This window comes from Mustela nivalis (genome assembly GCF_964662115.1).
Source record: "Mustela nivalis genome assembly, chromosome: 4".
Lineage (NCBI taxonomy): Eukaryota > Metazoa > Chordata > Mammalia > Carnivora > Mustelidae > Mustela > Mustela nivalis.
The window spans coordinates 14,947,189-14,969,319 of NC_139023.1; the positions used below are offsets into that span (position 1 = coordinate 14,947,189).

The following is a 22,131-nucleotide window of genomic DNA, read 5'->3' on the forward strand; positions in this document are numbered from 1 at the left end:
TTTTTATTAAGTGAAATACCTATTTCAGGGGTGCCTGGGCGGCTCAGTTGATTAAGCATCTGACCCTTGGTTTTAGCTCAGGTCATGATCTCATAGGTCATGAGATCAAGACCCGTGTTGGGTTCCACACTCAGTGCAGTCTGCTTGAGTTTCTCTATCCCTCTCCTTCTGTCCACCCTCTGCTCACTCTCTCTCTCTCTCAAAATAAGTAAATAAATAAGTAAATAAATAACACTATTTCAAATCAGTTTCACTTTGAATTTATTGGTTTATGCAAAAAACCATGTAATTTAGAAGTTAAAGGATAGAAATTGTTTAAGAAGAATTTTGTTTTATCAGATAAGAATCAATACGTCTTTGCAATGCTAAAAAAGTGGGGGGAAATAAAGAGGGGAAAGTGAGATGGAGATAAAGTTTTAAAAATATTACATTTGTAGTCATTCTTAATAGCAAACTTTTCCTTTTTACCTATCTTTTTACCAGTTTTTGAGGTCAGATATCAGTTTGTAGTCTGTCCTACTTATATAATGCCTACAATGTCCTATTTCCTATTTGCTATTTGAGGAGGAAGTTGAGTTTTCAGAAGATTATAACTGAACTGAAGGAGAGTTTATCCACCAGATGCACAGCAAGCCAATAAAAACTGACTGACACCAAGCTTTTGAAGTGAAGAAAGATAGGTGATTTATTTGTATGGTACCACCCAGGAGAATAGGGAGCTAGTGCTCAAAATCTGGAGCTCCCTGATGGCTTGCAAGTGAGGATTTTAGGGGCAAAATTTGGGGCAGGGATCTTCTGAAAAGGTGGACGCCATTTACAGGAGACCCGGGACGTCATGCTAGCATATATTCTGGTGCCACTTCCTCTGGTACCTGGGGATCTTTTCCATTTCAAAAGACTTGAAATCTGAAAGAAATATATTTATTCTTTATGTTAGAAATTTCGTTAGATATATATATCTTCAGGGTAGTGATGATTAACTACTTGTCCTACAGCTTCCTATGAATAATAAGCAAGCATTCCCATCCCTTGAGCCTCCGCCTACATGTTCTTTGGTCAGTTGAGCCATGCCTGGTGGTGATACGACCTCTAATCCTTTTTCCATCTGAGCTCACAAGATGGACATTGGCTTCCAAGTATAGATACTTGATAAGAGTATGTAGACCAAATAGAGTAAAAGGTATTAGTGTTCTATTGACCATATCTAAATTATGGCTTATATATATTTATGTATATATTACATTAATATATATTTTCATGTATATATAAATACATATGACATATATAAATGTAGACATATAAGTGTATAATAACATAGTAGTGACATTGAGTTCTTCAAATTTGAATAATATAAAAACATTTAAGCAATGTATGAAAGATGAAACAATGTGATTTTCCTATCCCAAATATGGTACTGGAGCTGTTTTTTGCGAAAGTACTTGATGTACCCCATAACCTCTCTTGACTGTGAGTCACTAAAGCAGAGTTTTCTGAGCTTGGTGTCCCGTGGGGTTTGCTTTTTTTTTTTTTTTTTTTAAGATTGTATTTATTTATTTGTTGTAGAGAGAGAGAGGGAGAGAGAGAGCGAGCAAAAGCAGGGTGAGAAGCTGGCTGGGGGAGAGGAAGAAGCAGGCTTCTGGTGAGCAGGGTGCAATAAGTAGGACTTGGGATCCCAAGACCCTGGACCATGACCTGAGCCAAAAGCAGGTGCTTCCCTAGGCATCCCTAGGGTTTGCTTTCTTAATGGGATTTGAGTCTTTGACATGCTTTCTACTGTCATAGAATGAACAATTGTAATATTGAAGCATGTCATTTCAATGTAACACAATTAGTATTGTGTGTTTAACAATTGGTACAGGGGCACCTGGGTGGCCCAGTGGGTTAAAGCCTCTGCCTTTGGCTTGGGTCATGACCCCACGGTCTTGGGATCGAACCCCCTATCACGCTCTCTGCTCAACAGGGAGCCTGCTTCCTCCTCCTCCTCTCTCTTTCTGCCTCTCTGCCTACTTGTGGTCTCTATCTGTCAAATAAACACATAAATAAAATCTTTTAAAAATACTGGTGGGACGCCTGGGTGGCTCAGTTGGTTGGACGACTGCCTTCGGCTCAGGTCATGATCCCGGAGTCCCGGGATCGAGTCCCACATCGGGCTCTCAGCTCCATTGGGAGTCTGCTTCTCCCTCTGACCTTCTCCTCACTCATGCTCTCTCTCACTGTCTCTCTCTTAAGTAAATAAATAAAATCTTTAAAAAAAAAATACTGGTATAAGAATGGAATAGGTATAATTATCTTTACTTTAGTGAGTACAGAAATACTGTTGCAGAAATGGTAAATTTAAACCAGACCAGGAGAATGAGGAGAAATTTACAGTTCATTGATACTGTGTGATAAGGAAGGCATATAGGATGAATGAACATGGCGTCTCTGGTGTCCTGTAACTCTCTAGATGTCTATAAGGCCTCCTACAGCCTCTACTTGTGACCCTCCCTGGCCTCATCTCTAGTCCTTCCTGCTATTTTTGGCATGAGCTTTCTTACATACAAACGTTATATACGTATATATAAAAATAATATATGGTATAAAATTATGTAATTAAATATACATGCAGTTCAGTTTACTCCAGCTCAGTAACAGTTCAAGGAAAATCTGTTATGTTAAAATATCCACTTCTTAAAAGCTCTTTTGACAAATCTGTAACAAAACTGAGCTTCACTTTCATCTAACTTTATGTACGTCTGTGGTCCAGTAACTACAGGGGCAAAATAGAGATCCTGAATGCAGATAATTTTGTAGTTTTGTTATTTTGGTCGAGATAATATCACTTCTAGTTAATCCAAGTAGCTAGTATTGAAATACAGGAATTCAAAAGTCTGTTATTAAACATTCAGTTTGCCATTAAAAGAAACCTGTATAAGGATCAATGTTAGAAAGAAACAAAGCAAAAAGAAAGAAAGAAAGAAAGAAAACAAGCAAAATACGAAAAACTTGTGGTTTAAAAAAATAGAGAATAGGATGAAATGTACAGTTCCTCAACAAATCAGTCTTAATTGAAGGTAGTATAAATTAGCATTGTAAACAAATTGTAGAATTATTTAAACTACTTACCAGAGAACAAATTGTTTTTAAGCACCTCCAGGCACTACTGATGTTTTTATTAACATGCAGACCTCTGAAATGCTAATTACAAACCTTTTCCTTTGTACTCATTAAGCAAATTCCTCTAAGACTATTGTAAGACAGGTCATTCAATACAAGTATTCACTGAGTACCTATTGGATCCATGGATGCCAATCCAAAGGAAATTCTGAATCTTCTAACAGCTTTTGAAAAATAATGATACCTGGATCCCACAAACTATTTTGATTTAATGGTTCTAGGGTGAGCCCTGGGAATTGTTTTTGTTTTTGTTTGTTTGTTTGTTTGTTTGTGTGCTTAAATAACACCTGTCATTCTAATCTGTAGCTAGTTTTAGAATCATTGCCTAATGTGAATAGAAAGTTGTTTTTATAGAACTTCTTATTCTGAGAGCACAACACATAAATCCTTAGTAAATATTTGCTAATAAGGAGAATAATCGAGTCTCCTACTGTAGCCAAAAGTTTACAAAAGGTGATTAATATTTGGTGAAATTCATTTTGAGGGATTAAATATATACTGGTTAAATATATAACTAGATTAAATATATACCAGAATAAGCAGACTGAATCTAATATGTTCAATAACATTTTTGTAGCTGCATCAATGCCTTTAACTGTGCCATTCATGGAAGAAGAATGGGTTTTATAATGATCATTGGCCCCTTAGAATGACTAAAAGATAAACAGTGAATCTTCATTAAAGTATAGCTTGGGAAATATCAATTGAAATATTGTCTAAAGATAACTCATCCCAAGCTATCTTTCTACTTCCATGTGGTGTGTGATATTCCTAGGTTCTAATGGTTGTTTCCAGAGTAAGAAATAAGAATTCCTGATTCCAATGTTAAAGTCAGTTGGGTTTTTGTTTGTTTGCTTGTGTGACTTCATCCTTAAGGCAAAGGAATGGCTGCACATAGCACACTTAGATTGGTAGAGTTTGGGATTTTATTTTTATTTTAGAAATCCTTGAAATATGTATTTATTTACCTCAGGCACTTATATGATTTGATCTCTATTTTATACATGCGTTAGTATGTGTAAACATGCATAGCATGCACATACATGCAATAGTAGAGTTTAGATCAATAACTAATTTTATGGCATCTATCCTTTAATACTTTCAAACAAAATTTGGTGTATTTTGCTATGGTAAGGTCTAGATCCCTATGTAGGCATTTTATGTGTTGTATTCAATTCACTGTGAATTAATTTATCAGATTTTTAAACCTGATAACATGCTATTGAGGAGGAAGAAATAAAGGTCTTTTTCAGAGTTCTCCTTGGCAACATGTTACATTTTCAACAAAGGGGAGGGGAATGTGGCTGGGTGAATAGGAGAAAGGGAAAGGAACTGGAAGTTGTGGAAAGAATTGTGCTTTTAATGCAGTATGAGACAGTTAACTGGTACCTACATCTTACCTGCACAGCTTGCTTTCAGGGCCATCTGGGGAAAACTGCTTCTTCTTTGAGTCCCAGAATTCTTAGCTCTAAGATAAATATACTAATAGGACATTTCAGGCTTAAAACAGGAAACACAAGGAGAAATCAAATGTGTCAGGAAAACATACTCCTTTTGTGTTTCTCCTTTACTCTCACACTGCTACCATACTCACAATGCTCCTATACCAGATAGGTGGTTTTTGTTTTGTTTGTTTTTATACACCCAGCAAGTCTCTATGACACCATCTGGGTAGCCTACAGTTCAATTCAATTCTGACAATAACTGGAGCTGGCCCTACAGGTTAAGTACTCAGTCAATAGGACTATCCTCTACTTCAGACAGCAATCGGTCCCCAAGTTGCACACAACTTCTGTCCTGTAATCAGGGGTTCTCGTGACTTGCCTCCTTGAGTTTGATCATTTGCTACAACAGGTCACAAAACTTTGGGAAACACTTTTTTTTAAAGATTTTATTTATTTATTTGACAGACAGAGATCACAAGTAGGCAGAGAACCAGGCAGAGAGAACAAGGAGGAAGCAGGCTCACCACTGAGCAGGGAGCCCGATGCCGGGCTTGATCCCAGGACCCTGGGATCATGACCTGAGCTGAAGGCAGAGGCTTTAACGCCCTGAGCCACCCATGTGCCCTTACATTTACCAGTTTATCATATAATACACTGTATAATAAAGGGTACAGCTAAATAGCCGGTTGAGGAGATACGTAGGGCAAGGTCTGAAAGTGTCCCAGGTGCAAGCTAACCCGTGCATCACCCTCCTGGAACATGGATGTGTCCACCATACTGGAAGCTGTATGGACTCTGGGATTCTTGGGATTTTTACAGAGGACTCATTGTGTAGGCATGATCATTGACTCTATTTCTATCCCCCTCCTCTCTCAAGAGAATGAGGGGTGTGACTGAAAATCCCATACTTCTACTCATAACCTGTGTTTTCTGGTGATCAGGAATCACCTCATTAATACAAAAGACATTCCCATCACCCAGGAAATTCCAAGAGATTTAGAAGCTTTGGGTCAAGAACCAGGGTGAAAGATCAAGTATTAGAACAAGAGATGTTCCTAGTGCTGTTATCACAAAAGAAATTACAAGAGTTTTAGGAGCTTGGTGCCAGGAACTGGGGTCAAAGAATAAGGGTTGGAGCAAAGGTTCTTCCAGCACCCGTACATACAAGCAATTTAGGAGTTCTATGTCAGGAACTGGGAAGTAGATACCATATATTTATTTCTCATTATTTCGCAGCAAGATATGAGAGTGACAGGTTTGGAACTTGACATAAGACTGAGACCCACTGATGTTTCAAAATCCATCTACGAGAGACTTGTGCTTAGATATGACCATTGTTGGTAAAGCATCTTAGCCAATAGGGAGACACCTATGATTGTTGGTGAGGGATAAGAAGCTCTTTATAGTAAGAATGAAACAGAGAAGTTGAAAAGAAGCTTGAAAAATTACTGCATATAATGATATCCTATTCCAATTTGTCTAGACTATGACTTGGAAATAGGAAATGAATTGCACATATAAATACCAACATGTATGTTAGATGTAGTATTCCTCTCAGAAAAACTCAAAGGCACAATTAAAAAAATAATTAAAAAGTTCTTTATAGGGGCGCCTGGGTGGCTCAGTGGGTTAAGCCGCTGCCTTCGGCTCAGGTCATGATCTCAGGGTCCTGGGATCGAGTCCCACATCAGGCTCTCTGCTCAACAGGGAGCCTGCTTCCCTATCTCTCTCTCTCTGCCTGTCTCTCCATCTACTTGTGATTTCTTTCTGTCAAATTAATAAATAGAATCTTTAAAAAAAAAAGTTCTTCATAACCATTTTATATTACCTTCTCTTTAGGGTAGAATAATTTTATGTGTTGTGCCAGAAGCATGGGGACCGAAGAGTAGAGTTTGGGAGCCATGTCCATCATCATTATGCTTTTTATCCTTTGTTTAGTATTTGCAAAAGATTTCTGGAGAGTTTTAACCTGGCTTCATCAGGAAATCAGCACTAAATCTTAGAAGAGGTCAGGGAATTATGACAGATGTAAAAGATACCACATTATAAATCTATGAAATTATTAACATTGTTGATGTTAATTATGAGTGAACAATTTCCTCAGTTTCTTTGTTATAAATATCTGTTAAACATTTAAATTATTTTCATCATTTAAAAACTGATAGAAGGGGAAAAATGAAGAGGGGTAGATGAACCATGAGTGAATATGGAGTCTAAGAAACAAATGGAGGGTTTTTTTTGGGGGGGATGGGTGACCCTGGTTATGGGTATTAAGGAGGGCATGGGTTGGATGGAGCACTGGTGGTATATACAAACAATGAATCATGGAACACTACATCAAAAACTAATGATGTACTGTATGGTGACTAACATAACACAATAAAAAAATTTAAAAAAAATAAAAATGATAGTGTGTAAATGACAGTATATTGTGATAAACCTTGTAATTGAACATTTTTTAATGATTTCACTTTCTTAAAATTATAAAGGGAAATAACCACAAAACATCAGAAGCAGAGAGAATTAAAATTGCCCCATAATGCTAATTAATGGAACATTTCAACAATAGCCCTTAAAAAAACACTTTGTCATCATCTTATTTCTCTGCACACTAATTAATATATATATATATATAGGGTACTGATCTTCATCACATCATAGACTCCACAAATGTATATTGTTTTCTTCAAAATATTCATTATTTAGTTTCTTTAATATGACCAACTTCATGCATATTTTCTGCACCTCACTCTTTGCCCTAAGACCAGATTATTAAAATCATGTCATTTTGAAAACTTCTAAAATGCTCACTGTGAGTCTGGGACAGTGCAAAGAGCTTCACATGTATTATGAAACTCGTTCTTCGAAACCGCACCGTGTGGGATAGTTTCTGTTATTATCTTATTCACATCCATGACTGGTTTACCCAAGCGAAGCAAATGTAACGGACGGACGTATCCAGGACTGCTCCTGGTTTGGCTACAAACCTCATGATCTCTATTCTTTTGCTTCGTAGTGATGTCAAAAGATAAGGACTTTTTTAGTGCTCGTTGATAGGTTTCAGAGGATTGTGTCCTAAAGGCTCGGTGCCACTTTTCAGTGGCCTAAGTGCCACTCTGTTTTCTCTAGTACTGCCATTAGTTGTTCTTATTGTTGTTTTACTTAAAAGGGATAAAGCCTTTTGTTTTCTTCCCCTTTTTAATTTTTTTTTTACCAATAAACTGAAAATATCTGTTCCCTAATTAAAGGACTTATTTTGTGACATTACCATTCCTGTGTTTCTCTTCTTTGTCGATTAGGATCTTAGAGCTTTTCTTATCTGCTTCTATGATCTCTTGTTTAACAATTTAAATCATTTATCCATAGCCTGTAGTCTTGATTCTCTGATCTAGTATCGTGGAGAATTTCTTCCCTAGAGTTAAAACCACCTTGCTTTGGTAGGAGGGAGGTTATCTTCCTCACATTGACACACTTCATACATATATTGATCAACTCTGTGTTAAGTCCTGGCTAAAGTAATTGTATTTGAATCTTCTTTGGGTCTGGAAAGCTTCTGTTATATTTTAATCTTCTGAAGGACAAATCAAAATATCTTGTTGAAACAAAGACTCACAGCTTTTTTTGTTTGTTGTTTTGTTTCTTGTTTTTAGTATAAGCCTGGAGAGCTAAACTATTTTAAACTTGGCTAATAATGATCTTGCTGTAGCGGCACGCAGTTACTTACAGACTTCCAGGTGCTACAGACTGATGAGAATGCAGATGTGGCCTGTGTGGAACCATAGCTCACAGAAATTAGATTGGCTGCTATTTCTAGCACATCTTGGTTTCTATTTCTAAATTATCTCTGAGGCTTGTAAGCGTTTTCAACCTGTACTTCAAGTATTTATTGATTAAGGGAAGAGCCTGTATACCATCTGGTGCTGAGGTGTTACTGTGACAGCATCTTCAGAGTTTATTTTAAAAGGTTTATTTGGGGGTTATTCTTACACATTTGATAGTCCTAGTAAAGGAAGTCCACTTTTAATTTTCTTAATGAGGCAGAGAATATGGTGATCACTACTAAATCCTTAGGAAAAAAATTTCATGGGATTGATTTTTCAAAAAAATCACATGGACCCTTCTGTATTTATATGAGTTGGTCATAATGTATATTTATACTATAAATGGAAATACTTAGTATGATCATATTATATGGATCGTGAAAAAAACAATTACTCTGAGATAATAATCAAGTCCATCACTTTGATTATGATATTACTAAGACTAAGTTACCACTTTTCTCCCAAAATGTATGATATGCCAGACCCTGATCTAAGCGAATATATATATTCTCTCACCTCATTTTCACAAAACTGTCGAGATGGGATCTGCTATTATTCCTATTGTATAGCTGTCAACTGAAACACAAAGAGGTTAACTAATTGACCCAGGGTAATTTATTTGTGCCATCTTAAAATAAGTCAGATGCTATCAGTGCAAATTCTAAATCAATGACTCAAAAAAAAAATGCAAGGGTTTGATTTTACATGATTTTGTATTCTTGATTAAGGTTTGTTAAAATTTTAAATTAAAGCTCTATTGACAAGTAAGATGATATAAATTCCTCAAGACTAAATTTGTGGATTGGGTGTTACAGTGAATAGCACATATATTTGTGTGTATGTGCGTATGTATGTGTGTGTATTAAATTGTGAGAGATGAACCTTATTATAATTTTTAAATTAGGAAAATTATTATTTTTAGGATTATTCAAATTAGGAAAATTATTCTTTTTAGGATCATTAGTGTGTTTTGTCTCAGGACACTGGCTGAATATTAAATCCTGTTAGGTAATGCCAAACCACAGGGAAGTTACCACCTTCATAAACACAGCTCTACATGAGTTTACAAACTGTATAGTTTACATCTAAAAGTATGTTTGTACTTTATTGGGAAATTACATCATCTTTTTTTTTTAAATCATTGAAAAATAATCAGATATATTTGTCAACAACTACTATTTATTAATTATTTATTGAATTGGAACTCTGCTTTTTGAAATTAACACAAACTTTCCACATTAATAATGATCAGTAAATCGAGCTAATTGTGTCAGAGGTAATACCAATTACAGTAAAACACTGACTACTTACAGATGCCATTCATTTTGTTTAAACTGTGAAGTAAAAGAAAAGATCCAAGAATCATTCTTATCTTAGGAAACTAATAGCCTAAGAAAAGAGGAAGGCAAATATTCTCTAAGGGAAGGTATTAAATATTTGAGGGCCCTATATTCTCTGTCATAACTACTCAACTGTGTCATAATAGTACGGGACAAGCCACACACAAGTAACGAGTATGGCTGTGTCCCAAAAGCATCTTATAGAAAATAAGTGGTAGGCTAGATTTGGTCCATGCGCTGTAGTTGGGCAACCCCTTATCTGAGGGCTGATACAAACAGGAACAGGAGAGTTGATTTATATAAAGACGACAATACGTGTTTAAGACTTAATGAAATTAATTTAATTGTAAAGAAATATATTAAGAACTGCCAAAGTATCTCGCAGATGTTTGAGCTACTCTTTAAGTATTTTAATATTTTGATATACCTTAACTTTGAATTTCATTATTTCTATAGTGAAATAATTTTAAGGCGTATTTTTTAAAGAATTAACTTTAAATTTAAAGAATTTAAAGAATTTAAATTTAAAGAATTTACACTCAGGGAGTGTGGCAGGCAGAGGGAGAAGCAGGCGTCTCACTGAGCAAGGAGCCCAATAGGGGACTCAAGTCCAGGATCCTGGGATCATGACCTGAGCCAAAGGCAGACGCTCAACCGACTGAGGCAGACAGGCGGCGTTTAAAAATATATTATAATAAATAGTCAAACAGGAGATAACTGTCACAGTAGCCATTTTTATTTACTAGGATTCCACTTCAGTGACAGCCAAATTCCGAATTAGTAGTCCTAAAAATTAAAACAACATCAGTTTACCAAAAAATTATATAGATAGGTAGATAGAACAATCCCTACTTTTCCTTTCCAAAAGACCCTTTGGAATTTGATTTGGAAAAACGTATCTACCTTTTTTAACATTTCCAAATTTGTTATATGTCTGTATTTCACTTTCCTCTCCTTATTTGTCACAAAATAGAGTAGATACCTTTCAAATAATTACAATTCAAAATAGACAGATTTTAGACAAAACCCTAGGCCTGCCAGTTTATGTGTCATTGCTGAGCTCATTTCTCTGTTCTCTTGAAATCACTAGAAATGATATTCATAAAATATACTAGCAAGTGAATGCATCGAAGCACTAAATATACTTATGTTATAGTCTGTGATCAGTTTATGTGGTTTCTAATGATAAAGTACATTTTAGTAAGCGATATACTTGGTATTTTCTGGATTTTTTTATGGCTTTGCGGAAAATTTGAAAGAATCTTAAATGTTGCAATATCCAGAAAAGTGCATGTATTATATATAGTTTGCTTTTTTATTATAGCAATAGCTCTACAAATATATATTTGGAGATGCGTTTTTTTAAGTCTGAATATGTAAATTTAAATTGGTAGTTTTCCATAGGTGATTGGAGAAGTCATGGAAGCGTAACATTTTCAATAGGTTGTGATAAATAATGCCACTGGCATACAAAATCAGTGGGTTGAACTAGTAGGACATGATTCTCCCTCCTAATTTGTAGGCTCTATGCAAACATGTATTTAAAGGACAATTTAGCATGTCTTCTGAATATAAATCTTGCAGGAATTTCTGAGGAAAGATATATTTAAATGGGCTTAAATCTTTATTTGTATGTTTGTGTTAATTGCATAATCAAAAGCATTGGCTCATTATATTTCCTACGAATAAGCATTTTAAGTAAAATAAAAATAATTATTTAATATAGCTCTGTATTTCGTAAATCCATAAAATGCTATTTAATTGGAAAAGCATTGTGGAAGATATTTAATTGTAATGCCTTTAGGGATTTTGCTTTTGAAAAGCAAAACAGACACCTGTCTAAATTCATAGAGTCTTAATGCTATATTGAGGGAGTGGGATCTCTTCCTTATCTTGGGCTCTCTTGTTTGCTTTTCAGTTGCTGCGAGTGTGGCTGTGGAAGGGCTTCTTCCCTGTGCGCTGTTGCCCATCCAAGCCTAATATGGTTAGTGTCCCCCTCCCGTTTTCACTCCTATGTAATGTCCCACATATATGTATTATCGTCAGCATTCCTTTTTTATTTTTCTCCATTTGTGTACATTTTAACAGTTAGTGCACCAGTTGTGCCTAAAAGAAGAGTGAACTGATTTCCAAAGGGGAATCTTAACAAGTCATTGGGTAAAGGATAATTTCAAAGAAAATACACGTATAGCACATCATCCTTATGTCCAACATTCATACTTCTCTTCCAAAGCGTTTGCTGTGGTCCTGATGTAAACCAGAAGTTGTAAGATTGTAGCACCTGTTTTACATTTAACATGTTGCTGTGTTTGTTGTTCCATTAAGATTAAAATCATATCATATATGGAGGTGGAACGCTACTTCTTGCTGAAATGCTGCTTCAAGGTGAAATCGCCATTTCTCTCTCCCAGAACCATGGAATGACCATAACTTAACTGAGATCATCTATTTTTTTTTTTGTTTGTTAACATTGTGGATACATATGGCATTGGAGAATAGAACCACATGTAACTTTAAATGGTTTATTTAATATTTTAAGCTTGGATTATTTCAGATATTAGATGTTACAGGTGATATTTCTAATTTGATATCGGTGAAGTAAAAAAAAAAAATGCACATTTTGGGAATCAGTGTCCAAATGAGATAATCTTAATTACTTACAAATGCAAATCCTGATTATATATCTGGGTTATAGCTATAAGCTATAGGTTGGTAGGAAAGACCAGAGACCTCTATCCACAGATTTAGAGAGACTCCTACATAATAGTGTACTATCTTGGAAAAAGTGAAATAATCCAGATAATTTCTGCCCAGATTAAAGAATCTAAATCCCTGTACTATCATATTGAGCTGTTATCTGTAGTCAAAATTTGCAAGGAAAAGATAATCCGAAATGCATTTTAGAGAAGTATAAGGTTTCCTTGGAGCACTTTAAATTGTAACTTGCATTCTCTAGATGTAAATTAATTTTTGTTAATTAAAAAAAAAGTTGTGAATACATGTGCACATGTGTGTACAAGTGAGAAATGGTGGGATGGATACAGTGATCTTCTGAGAACGAGAGAAAGTAACAAGCAGATTGATAAAACTCAAGAGATCTTTTTCTCAGTCTTTTGAAATTTTTGTACTTGTAAAAAGTTTCAAACTTATTATGAAAGCATAGATTTGTTTCACTTGACTTAACTTACTCTAAAAACTCTTTTTCTGAGCATGGTGATCAACCAAAAAACCCTGAAATCTGGCAATGGCTAAAGTATAACACAAATAGCTTTATATTGTGATTTTTTTAAACCACTTTATGGAAAGCTAAAAACGAAAATAAAGGTTGCTGAACTGTTCATACTACTTGAGTCTCAAATATAGTTGTTGTAAGAGCTATATCATCACTATGTAGAATAAATGGAATTTACATCTTGGAAAAAAAGATTGACATTTGGGCCTACCTTGAGGTAAATCGCAAATATAAACTTATTGTGAAAGTAAAAATTTATGAAGACACGATTTAGAAAGTATTGGCAAGAACAAATGTTAATCAGATTTTAAATGCTTGAATTTTAAAAATAAAATCTTTCTCCACTATACAGAGGGCTTCAGGGAGTTTATAAAATAAATAAAAGGAAAAATAGAAAGGCAGAATGCTTCTTTCACAAAGAACACATCAGAAAACCTGACAACAGAAATGTTTTTCTAATATTTTTACTCAGATAACATTAGTAATTTTGAGTGCATTTGTGTGTGTGTGTGTATTTGTGTGTGTGTGCACATGTGCACACATGCACACACTGAATGTATGAATGAATGAATGAATGATTTAGCCACAACTGTGCTTAGATACCTAATAAAATGGTAACAGTTTTCATGGAAAAAATTATGGAAGATCCAGAATTTTTTAATGCATTCTTAGGAAACAAGCCAAAATAAAGTGGAAGAAAAAATTTTTAAATTGATTTTACATAAATTAGATAAGAGAATTATCTAAAATTATTACTGGGAAAGAATGGAAGTTTAAGTTGTTCTTATTGTTATGTTTTCTAAAATGCCATTTTGTAATGGAATGTCAAGTCACTACGAGGTTTCTGTTAAAAATATTATCTGTTTAGATTAAATCATTGAGGAGAAAACAGCATTTTATCGTGGAAATTAAGGCCTGAGAAGAAGAATTTTCCTAGTACTCTGTACTGAAAATAATGAAATACTGAAAAATTTTGACCCGAAATCTTGTCACCCAATTTCATGTATAATCATATCAGGATGAGTCAATTACCACATAAATATTTTCCAATGGAACATTCTATTACCAGTGTGTGTGAACAGACATAATAGACCAAAGATTGTTAGACATTTTGAGATTTTGAAATCTCACTGCTTTTCATTTCTCATGTATAGTTGGTTTTGACCTTAAATTCATTACATTATAATGCAATTAAAATTGCCCACTGTAAGTTTACTGACTTTTAAAAGTACCTGGACATACCTTGTGGAAATCTCGGGGTCTTAAAAGCACAATTTTAAACCACTGATTGAGATCTTTCATCTTCCAGTTCAACTACATTAAAGCTTCAATTCTCCAGAGTTGTGAGTTTTGTTGTGTGATATCCATCACCAAAAAACCATACTCCATTCCCTCTCAAATGGATGGTGTATCATATATAAGATAAAATTAGTAATTAGATGCTGCCACCTTTGATCTTAAATTATTTTCCATCATTCTAGTTGCCCACTTTGTATGAAATCTATAGTTATATATAATGTTAATATTTCAAATATTCTTTATTCTTTGACTTCAATCTACCCAATAATAGAAATTATTTCTATAATATTTATGATTGAAACCTTGAGGCCTAGATTTTAGGTACCCAAGATAGCATACATTTTTAGCAGAGGTATTTTTTATTGGTGATCTTTGACTTTATGGTATCAAAACTATCTTGAGATTCTAATTACTATTTTACTTCTCAAAGGAAATCTATTTTTACAAATACCCTGTGTTGAATGGATTTGTTTTTTAATGTAAATAAGACATTAATGTTTGTAATTTCTAAAATAACATTATCATTTATCCCTTAATATTCATTTGTGCTTATGTTTTCCAAAACCAAAAAATGTTTATAACATAATATTTATTATAAGTCTATCTGAAAGATCCCAATGGTCCCCAAATAGCTTTTTCTTGTGTTTCTTAAATTCAAACATATGTCAGAGTATTTTCTTTATTCATTAATTTTCATGTTTTCCCAATGTCTTCTTATCACTTACTGCTTTTTCTGAATTGTTCTAGTGGCAAGGGAAATAAAGTTTTATATTCTGAAAACAGAGGTATTAAAGGTTCATTTACCTGCCCTGTAACTTTCAGGAAATCAATCTCACTTTTTAGAGATTTTTAAAAATATTATTAATCAGAGATATGAGGGAAAAACTATTGCAGAGATTAGACCAAAACAAAAACAAAAACAAATTTCTCTGACCACAAAGATCACAAATTATATTGAAATATGACGTTGGGGTACATGGGTGGCTCAGTCAATTAAGCATCTGACTCTTTTTTTTTTTTTAAGATTTTATTTATTTATTTGACAGAGAGAGATCACAGAAGACAGAGAGGCAGGCAGAGAGAGAGAGCGAAGCAGGCTCCCTGCTGAGCAGAGAGCCCGATGCGGGGCTCATTCCCAGGACCCTGAGATCATGACCTGAGCCGAAGGCAGCAGCTTAACCCACTGAGCCACCCAGGCGCCCCTAAGCATCTGACTCTCGATCTCAACTCCGATCTCCATTTAGGTCTTGATTTCAGGATCCCGAGTTCAAGACCCCCACTGAGCTCCATTCTGGGCATGGTACCTACTTAAAAAAGCAAAAATGAAAACAAACAAACCGTTATCTTAATGTTTCAATGAACTATTTTTCTTTCTCTATATGAAGTGAATATTTCATATGAAGTGAATATTTCTTAAAATTTAAAGTGAGCAAATTTTTATTTCCACATACATACAACAAAGATTATTTCATTCATCTTCACAACATTTCTGTCAGGGATGTATGTGGAAGTACTATGGCATTTTATAGAATTAGAAGAGAGACAGAGAATATAAAATTATCCCTTATAATTCTAGACCCCCATTTGAGTGCTCATAGCAGGCAGATGAAGACATGCCATTGCAATATATAGAGAATATATTAAATTCCAATTGAAGACTTGCTGTATAAAACATAACAATGAACTGCTCCCAAATTCTTTTCATAATACTTGTGGAACCTCAAGTAGGAGATATCGTATAAGATATTTATGGACCTACTCTAACTGAGAAATCCAATAGTCATATTCATGAAATAGTTTAAAAATTAATAGGATATTACGGAATCTTACATTAGAACAAAATTTATTGAAAACAGGGAGACAGTCTTCACATGTCATACTTTATGAAATGTGTTTTTATATCAATATTCTAAGTCAATTAAAATTTAACTCCATGTTGAAGAGTTTACAATTCATCTTTGAGTATTAGAAAGTGTTCAAGTCTTCCTATTGCTAATTCTAAAATTATCTGAAGAGTTCATTAGTCAAAAATTTACCAATTCATATGTACTATACTATTTTGGAGGCCGTTATTTCAAAGGTATTCTTTTTTTCTTTGTCTTTTAGAATATGGAAATTAAAAAATGGAATGTAAGACATAAAATAAGAAATAAGGTTGTATCTCATGTTGCCTTCAATCATAGAGTGGTTAGTATTCTGACAGAATGTGAGACGGGAACTTTGCAAGCTAAGCCTACATTTTGTGTGTTATAATCACTCCATTTCCATATCCCAAGGAAAGTGTGATTTTTAGCATGAATACATTTCTCTTGAGAAGTGTGCTTGAGAATTTTGAGTAAACAGTAATAGATCATTTTTTTGTATAACTTAAATCTATCTTTTTTGAAGACCTCAAAAATCACAGTACCCTAGAATGAAGAATGTATGAATGATAGTCAAGGACCTGCAGACAATACAGATTAATATTCAAAATCTCATTTCACTACATTTTCAATTGCATTCATATTGAAGAATATCATCCTGTAAAACAAAACTTAATTTATTCCTAGTATTCATTAAATATATTAAGAAGCTGGTATTCATATGCTTCTTTACTTTATGAGGCTGAATTAGCTGAGCTTTTATTAAAACTAGTTTTGTTTAGTTGGAGAGAATCCTGAAGTGAAAAAGTCCAACTCCTTCCTCAGAAGCTGTAACTTATTCTTTTTAAGATGTTAGCAATAAAATTCTTAAATTATGCAGTGGTTGAGATTATTATCATGTAAGAATAGGAGAGTGTGCACATCTGGAGAAGTGTGCTTCTTAAAGAGGTTTAAATTAAAAGAAGATAAAATCTTAAAAAAAAAAAAAAAGGGGGGGCGCCTGGGTGGCTCAGTGGGTTAAGCCTCTGCCTTCGGCTCAGGTCATGATCTCAGGGTCCTGGGATCGAGTCCCGCATCGGGCTCTCCGCTTAGCGGGGAGCCTGCTTCCTCCTCTCTCTCTCTGCCTGCCTCTCTGCCTACTGTGATCTCTCTCTGTCAAATAAATAAATAAAATCTTTAAAAATAAATAAATAAATAAATAAATAAATTACAAGAAGATTTTGTTTTCCATAAGTAAAACATCCTGCTATTTGTTGCCTTTTGAATTTTATTTTTTGGCTCTAAAATATAGGTAAGGCATTTCTTAATCTGGAAAACAGGGAGGCAACATAGAAGTTTCCGTTTCTGACCTAGGGAGTGCATATGCTCACTCTTTCAGAAAAAATCAAAATGCAGAACTATTTCTTTATCCCTCCCCACCTGATACAGAATTCAGCAGGAAGAAAAGCGTTTTTTGTTTGTTTGTTTGTTTGTGCTTGTTTTTGTTTTGTTTTGTTTTATTTTTTGTTTTTTCTGTAGGCTAAAGAAATGGAAAACTGATTCTCTGGAAGCTGTAGTTGACAAGAATTTACAATCTCATTTGGCTATTGCTTTCACTCATCTTTCCTCATTAGTCATAAGGGTGCCATTTAGTAAAGTACTAATTCTATGCATTGCGTGGTCCTCTGGTGGCCTTGACATTATACTCTAATTTATTATCAAATTCTTAATTGACATCCAAGAATTAAATTACTTATTGGCACTCCATCCATACATAAATGTATTATGGAAATACTTTCATGTATTATGGAAATTTCAAATATCCAAGTTTGGATCATTTATGATTGGGACTAAATTTTTGAAGATCAGAATTAGTATCCTCAAGGATGTGTTACCCTAAATTTTTAGAACAAGCATGGGAGAAAATAGGCTGGTTTCTAAATAACCTATTAAAGTCATTGTTATATTTATACACTGTCTCTCTAGGACTTCTTAACAAATATTAATTAATGAATATGAATCACACCTACATTCTCATGGCCACCTCTAATAAACAGTAAGACAGCATTGTTTTCTAGGAAAACATAAGTAAAAATGACAAGAAGATGATTTCCATAATTGAAAACACTCCAGATATTTTTAGTACAGTGATATCAAAGCTCATTAAAATTGTGATATGGAGCAAAATGAAGAAACTGTTTCTTTTCCATTCAGAAAAAAAAAAAATCGGTTCCAGAAGGTAGGAGGCATAATTTATGTATAGAATGGCATATTTACTGACTGTTTGTGTGATGGGTTAAAATTATGCATCTGGAGCAGGTACAGAAGATGATACTGAAGGAGCCGCCATCCTGCGGCGCTCTGTTAGTGAGGCTGAAACTCTGCCATTCTCTGTCAGCTGCACTTTTACTTGCTGTATCTTGTTGAGGCTTGTTTTAATGATGCTTTGGGGGTTTCCAGAACTTAATTTTATATGTTAATGTGACATGCAGCCGTATATGTTATTGAGCTCTAGAGATGCCCATAGTCAAAAATAACTCCTTTCTATTGCCCTCCTGACTCTCACCTTAGGTATTAAAATGTTAACCAGTCCTCACCAAGGTATTCCCAGACCACTTTTTAGATGAGATCCAAAGTTTTATTTCCATTTTCATATGAGGAATTTGCATGCAATTTAAAAATCCATGAGGCTTATTTAATGATAAAGACTATTTGAAGATACAAATTTGAAAGCTTATTATTATTATTTTTTTCCTTTTGAAGGCAGAGGAGTTGAAGGTAGAATGGATGTTTGTTTTCTAAAGTAAACTGCAAGAACTTGTATACTTTTCAGGTCTCTTTAGAATTCTTCTAACAAAGGTTTTTTTGTCGGTATTATTTAAATAACCTAAACCTCAGGGTGATTTCACACAATTGTAGTTAGAACATTGATTTTAAAAAGTATCAATAACTTCTCTCTAGAGACACATGTATTAAAGATTGAAAGAATAATGTAGTATCTAGAAAAATTATCAACAGTGCGTTAAAATAACTTAAATGTCAGACCAAATGTAGTTTTAGTATGATTTTATGTATTTTTTTTCCTCTCCATTTCACTGCAGTGATTTAGTTCAAGATGTCTTAAGGACTCTTGGAGACAAATGCAGCTATTTAAGTGTTATGAATAAAATTTGAGAAGCCACCAAATCCCCATTGTGTATTTTTGTTCACCCAAGAACAGCATACCTATTAAGGATATTTCAGATTTCCTCAAATTTCACTTAGCTGTATTTTATTAATAAACTGTCAGTTTGTTAACATGATTAAACAAATATATTGTATTTTTTATTCAAAAATGACACAGAGATGGGTTGTGTTATCTACTTTGTATAATATATATGTAGTTATACACTAGGAAATGATATAGAATATAAAATATAAAATAGGTTTCATTTCTACATCAAAATATGCATATATTAAAGAAATATCATAGAATATGTAAACAAGGGAAAGTTCTCTTTTGTACGTGTGGATTAGACACTTCATTTACAACAGATAGTAGTTTTCAACCAACTTTATACTGAAATTATTTGTCAATCTGTCGTTTTGGTTGTATTTTCTTTATTCAGAAATGAATGGGAATTTTGTTTTTAATAAATTCAATTTTTTATGAGACCTTATGAAAAGTAAATTCACTTTCCTAGACTTTCTCTAAAATAATTTAAATATTTTCATTTGAGTCAGTTGTTTTAATGTTTTATCATGTACCACATCAACTTAGTATTCATCAACTTTCCAAATACTTGTCATTGTGTAGATGCAATCAACATATCATTCACTCATTCATTTATTCATTCATCAATGTGACAAATATTTTTGGTGCCAGCTCTGAGATAGGCACTAGGTCACTACAGAAATTTATAGATAAACGCTATCTACTGTCATTTACAAAACTGGCAAATAGTAAAAGAACCAGAAGACATACAAAATGATTATGTTGCATTGAAATGGGAATTGCAATGAGACAGGAATACAGAGAAAACTGTTAGGTTCCCATGGGGAAAGATTGCATTAAGTTGGGGTATCAGGAAGAAAGAAGACCACGAAAAAGGCAAAAATTGAACTAGACTTTGATGACTGAAAATTGTTAGGAAGAATATCTTAGGTGTGGGAACAAGTATATGCAAATGTGTGGAAGCATGGAGAAAGATCTTGAGAACCTGAGAATCTATAGTCTTATGAACTTGAAGATAACAGAGGTAGCGTAGGAAATAGGCATTAGGGCTATGTTTAGAAATCTTTATCTTATTGATTGATTAATGACTTAGGAGACAACAAAGTAGAAAAGTAGCCTTATTTATGGTAATTGGGCTAAGCCAGGTCTAGTAGAGTTTGGGAAAATAGTTGCAGAATGCAAGAGTATCAGTTCGGAGGCACTTACAGCAATCCAAATGAAAAATAACAAAGCCTTAATTGAAGAACCAGTAGAGCTAATGAAAAAGAAGAGATGAATTGTAAGACTTTTATGTTATACAATGCTTGGGATTTGACAACTAATTTGCTGTGAGGTACACAAGGATAAGGCTTTGTTCCTAAAGGGGCCAAGGCCTTGCCAGTGTTGTTAACAGAAAAAGAAGGCAACTGATCAAGACTGAAAGTAAAGAGAAGTATACTGATTGGTTTTTCACATCTGTTGAGTCTGTATGCCAATGGAATATCCCTATAAAATAAATCTGTGATGGAATAAGAGTATAGCTCTCAAAAGAATTAAACCAGAAGGGAAGTATTAATTAAATTGATGGAAATGAATGGATTGACAGTAGAGAACCAGAGAAGTTCACATAAATGAGGGGAGGAGCAAGAAGTGTCAGGAAAGGAGTGTCAGAGATTTCAGACCATCATGAATAATTAAAAACTAAGATAAATTCATGAGGTGACTATGTCATTTGTGAACCTCAAAGAGCAGATTTTTTTCAGTAACAAGAACAGGTTGCAAGGACGCTGAAATTAGTAAGTAGTTAAGTAAAATAGGAGAGAATAAGATTTGGGGAGTGGAGCTGAACTGAGAAGGGTTGCAGGTTTGGTTAATTGGTAGTGATCTAAGTGGACTGAGTGGAGAAAGACCCCCAACCAAGAAGGAAAAAAAATTAAAAAGATAGAGTAAGATATTGAAAGGAGGACACTATTGAATCAGAGACACATTTTGGGCGGTGCATTCTGTAAAAAGGCTTCTGAGGTGACAAAAAAAAAAAAAAGCGAGAAAGAAAGAAAGGAAACAGAAAATATCTGGAGTGTGGTGTATGATAGAGAGAATTAAAAAAAAAAAAAGGACTTGGATGGATTCTGACTTCTCAGTGAAATCTGGGCAAGACTGAGAGATACGGATGGCGGAAATATCGTTCATCCAAAAGAAGGACTGGTGTTTTTCATGCTACTAGTGTGAAAATCAGTTAGGCCTGCAATCATTTCAATTGCATTTGGAGCTTCTGGGCTTCATGTTATTCAACACTTGGAGATGTGGCTAATTGTAGCTTCCTCTGTTCCAGGCGGTGTGGTTACAGCAAAGCAAAACAAGATCCGGAAGAGGAAAAGATGCATTTTCATAATGGGCACAGTAAGCAAATTATAAAGAATCAAGTGAAAACAAAATAGAGGAGGTTTTATTTTTATTTTTATGTACTTTCAGACAAAGAGATTTGTAATAACTGACCAAAATATTGTGTTTTAAAAAATGTAATTTTCCATTATGTTCCTGTAAAGCATATGGGCTTGGGGGCATTGCTGCCTGACTCTAGACAACAGCTGGATGATTTATTCAATTTTTTTAAAACAAACCTTCATTATAATTTAAAAAAAAAAAAAAACCCTTCTCAATCATTGTAAAAAGCTATTATATTTCAAACCAAATTTCCAGACCAATTCTAATTTCTTTCAGCAGAGTTGGTAGAAAGTTATCATTAAATAACACCATTGGAAGAAGCAAATAAAATTTCTCAGTATCTTTCTTCTTTTTCTAGC

The 22,131-nt window shown here is 34.2% G+C and overlaps 1 protein-coding gene across 1 annotated transcript in view; it reads left to right on the forward strand.

The window, feature by feature from the left end:
• Positions 1-22,131, forward strand: part of EPHA5 (EPH receptor A5) — a 273,566-nt gene that overhangs the window by 206,964 nt on the left and 44,471 nt on the right. The window contains exons 9-10 of the mRNA XM_082729161.1: positions 11,681-11,746; positions 21,660-21,727. Coding sequence (XP_082585287.1) covers positions 11,681-11,746; positions 21,660-21,727 — 134 coding nt within the window. The remainder of the gene's footprint in view (positions 1-11,680; positions 11,747-21,659; positions 21,728-22,131) is intronic.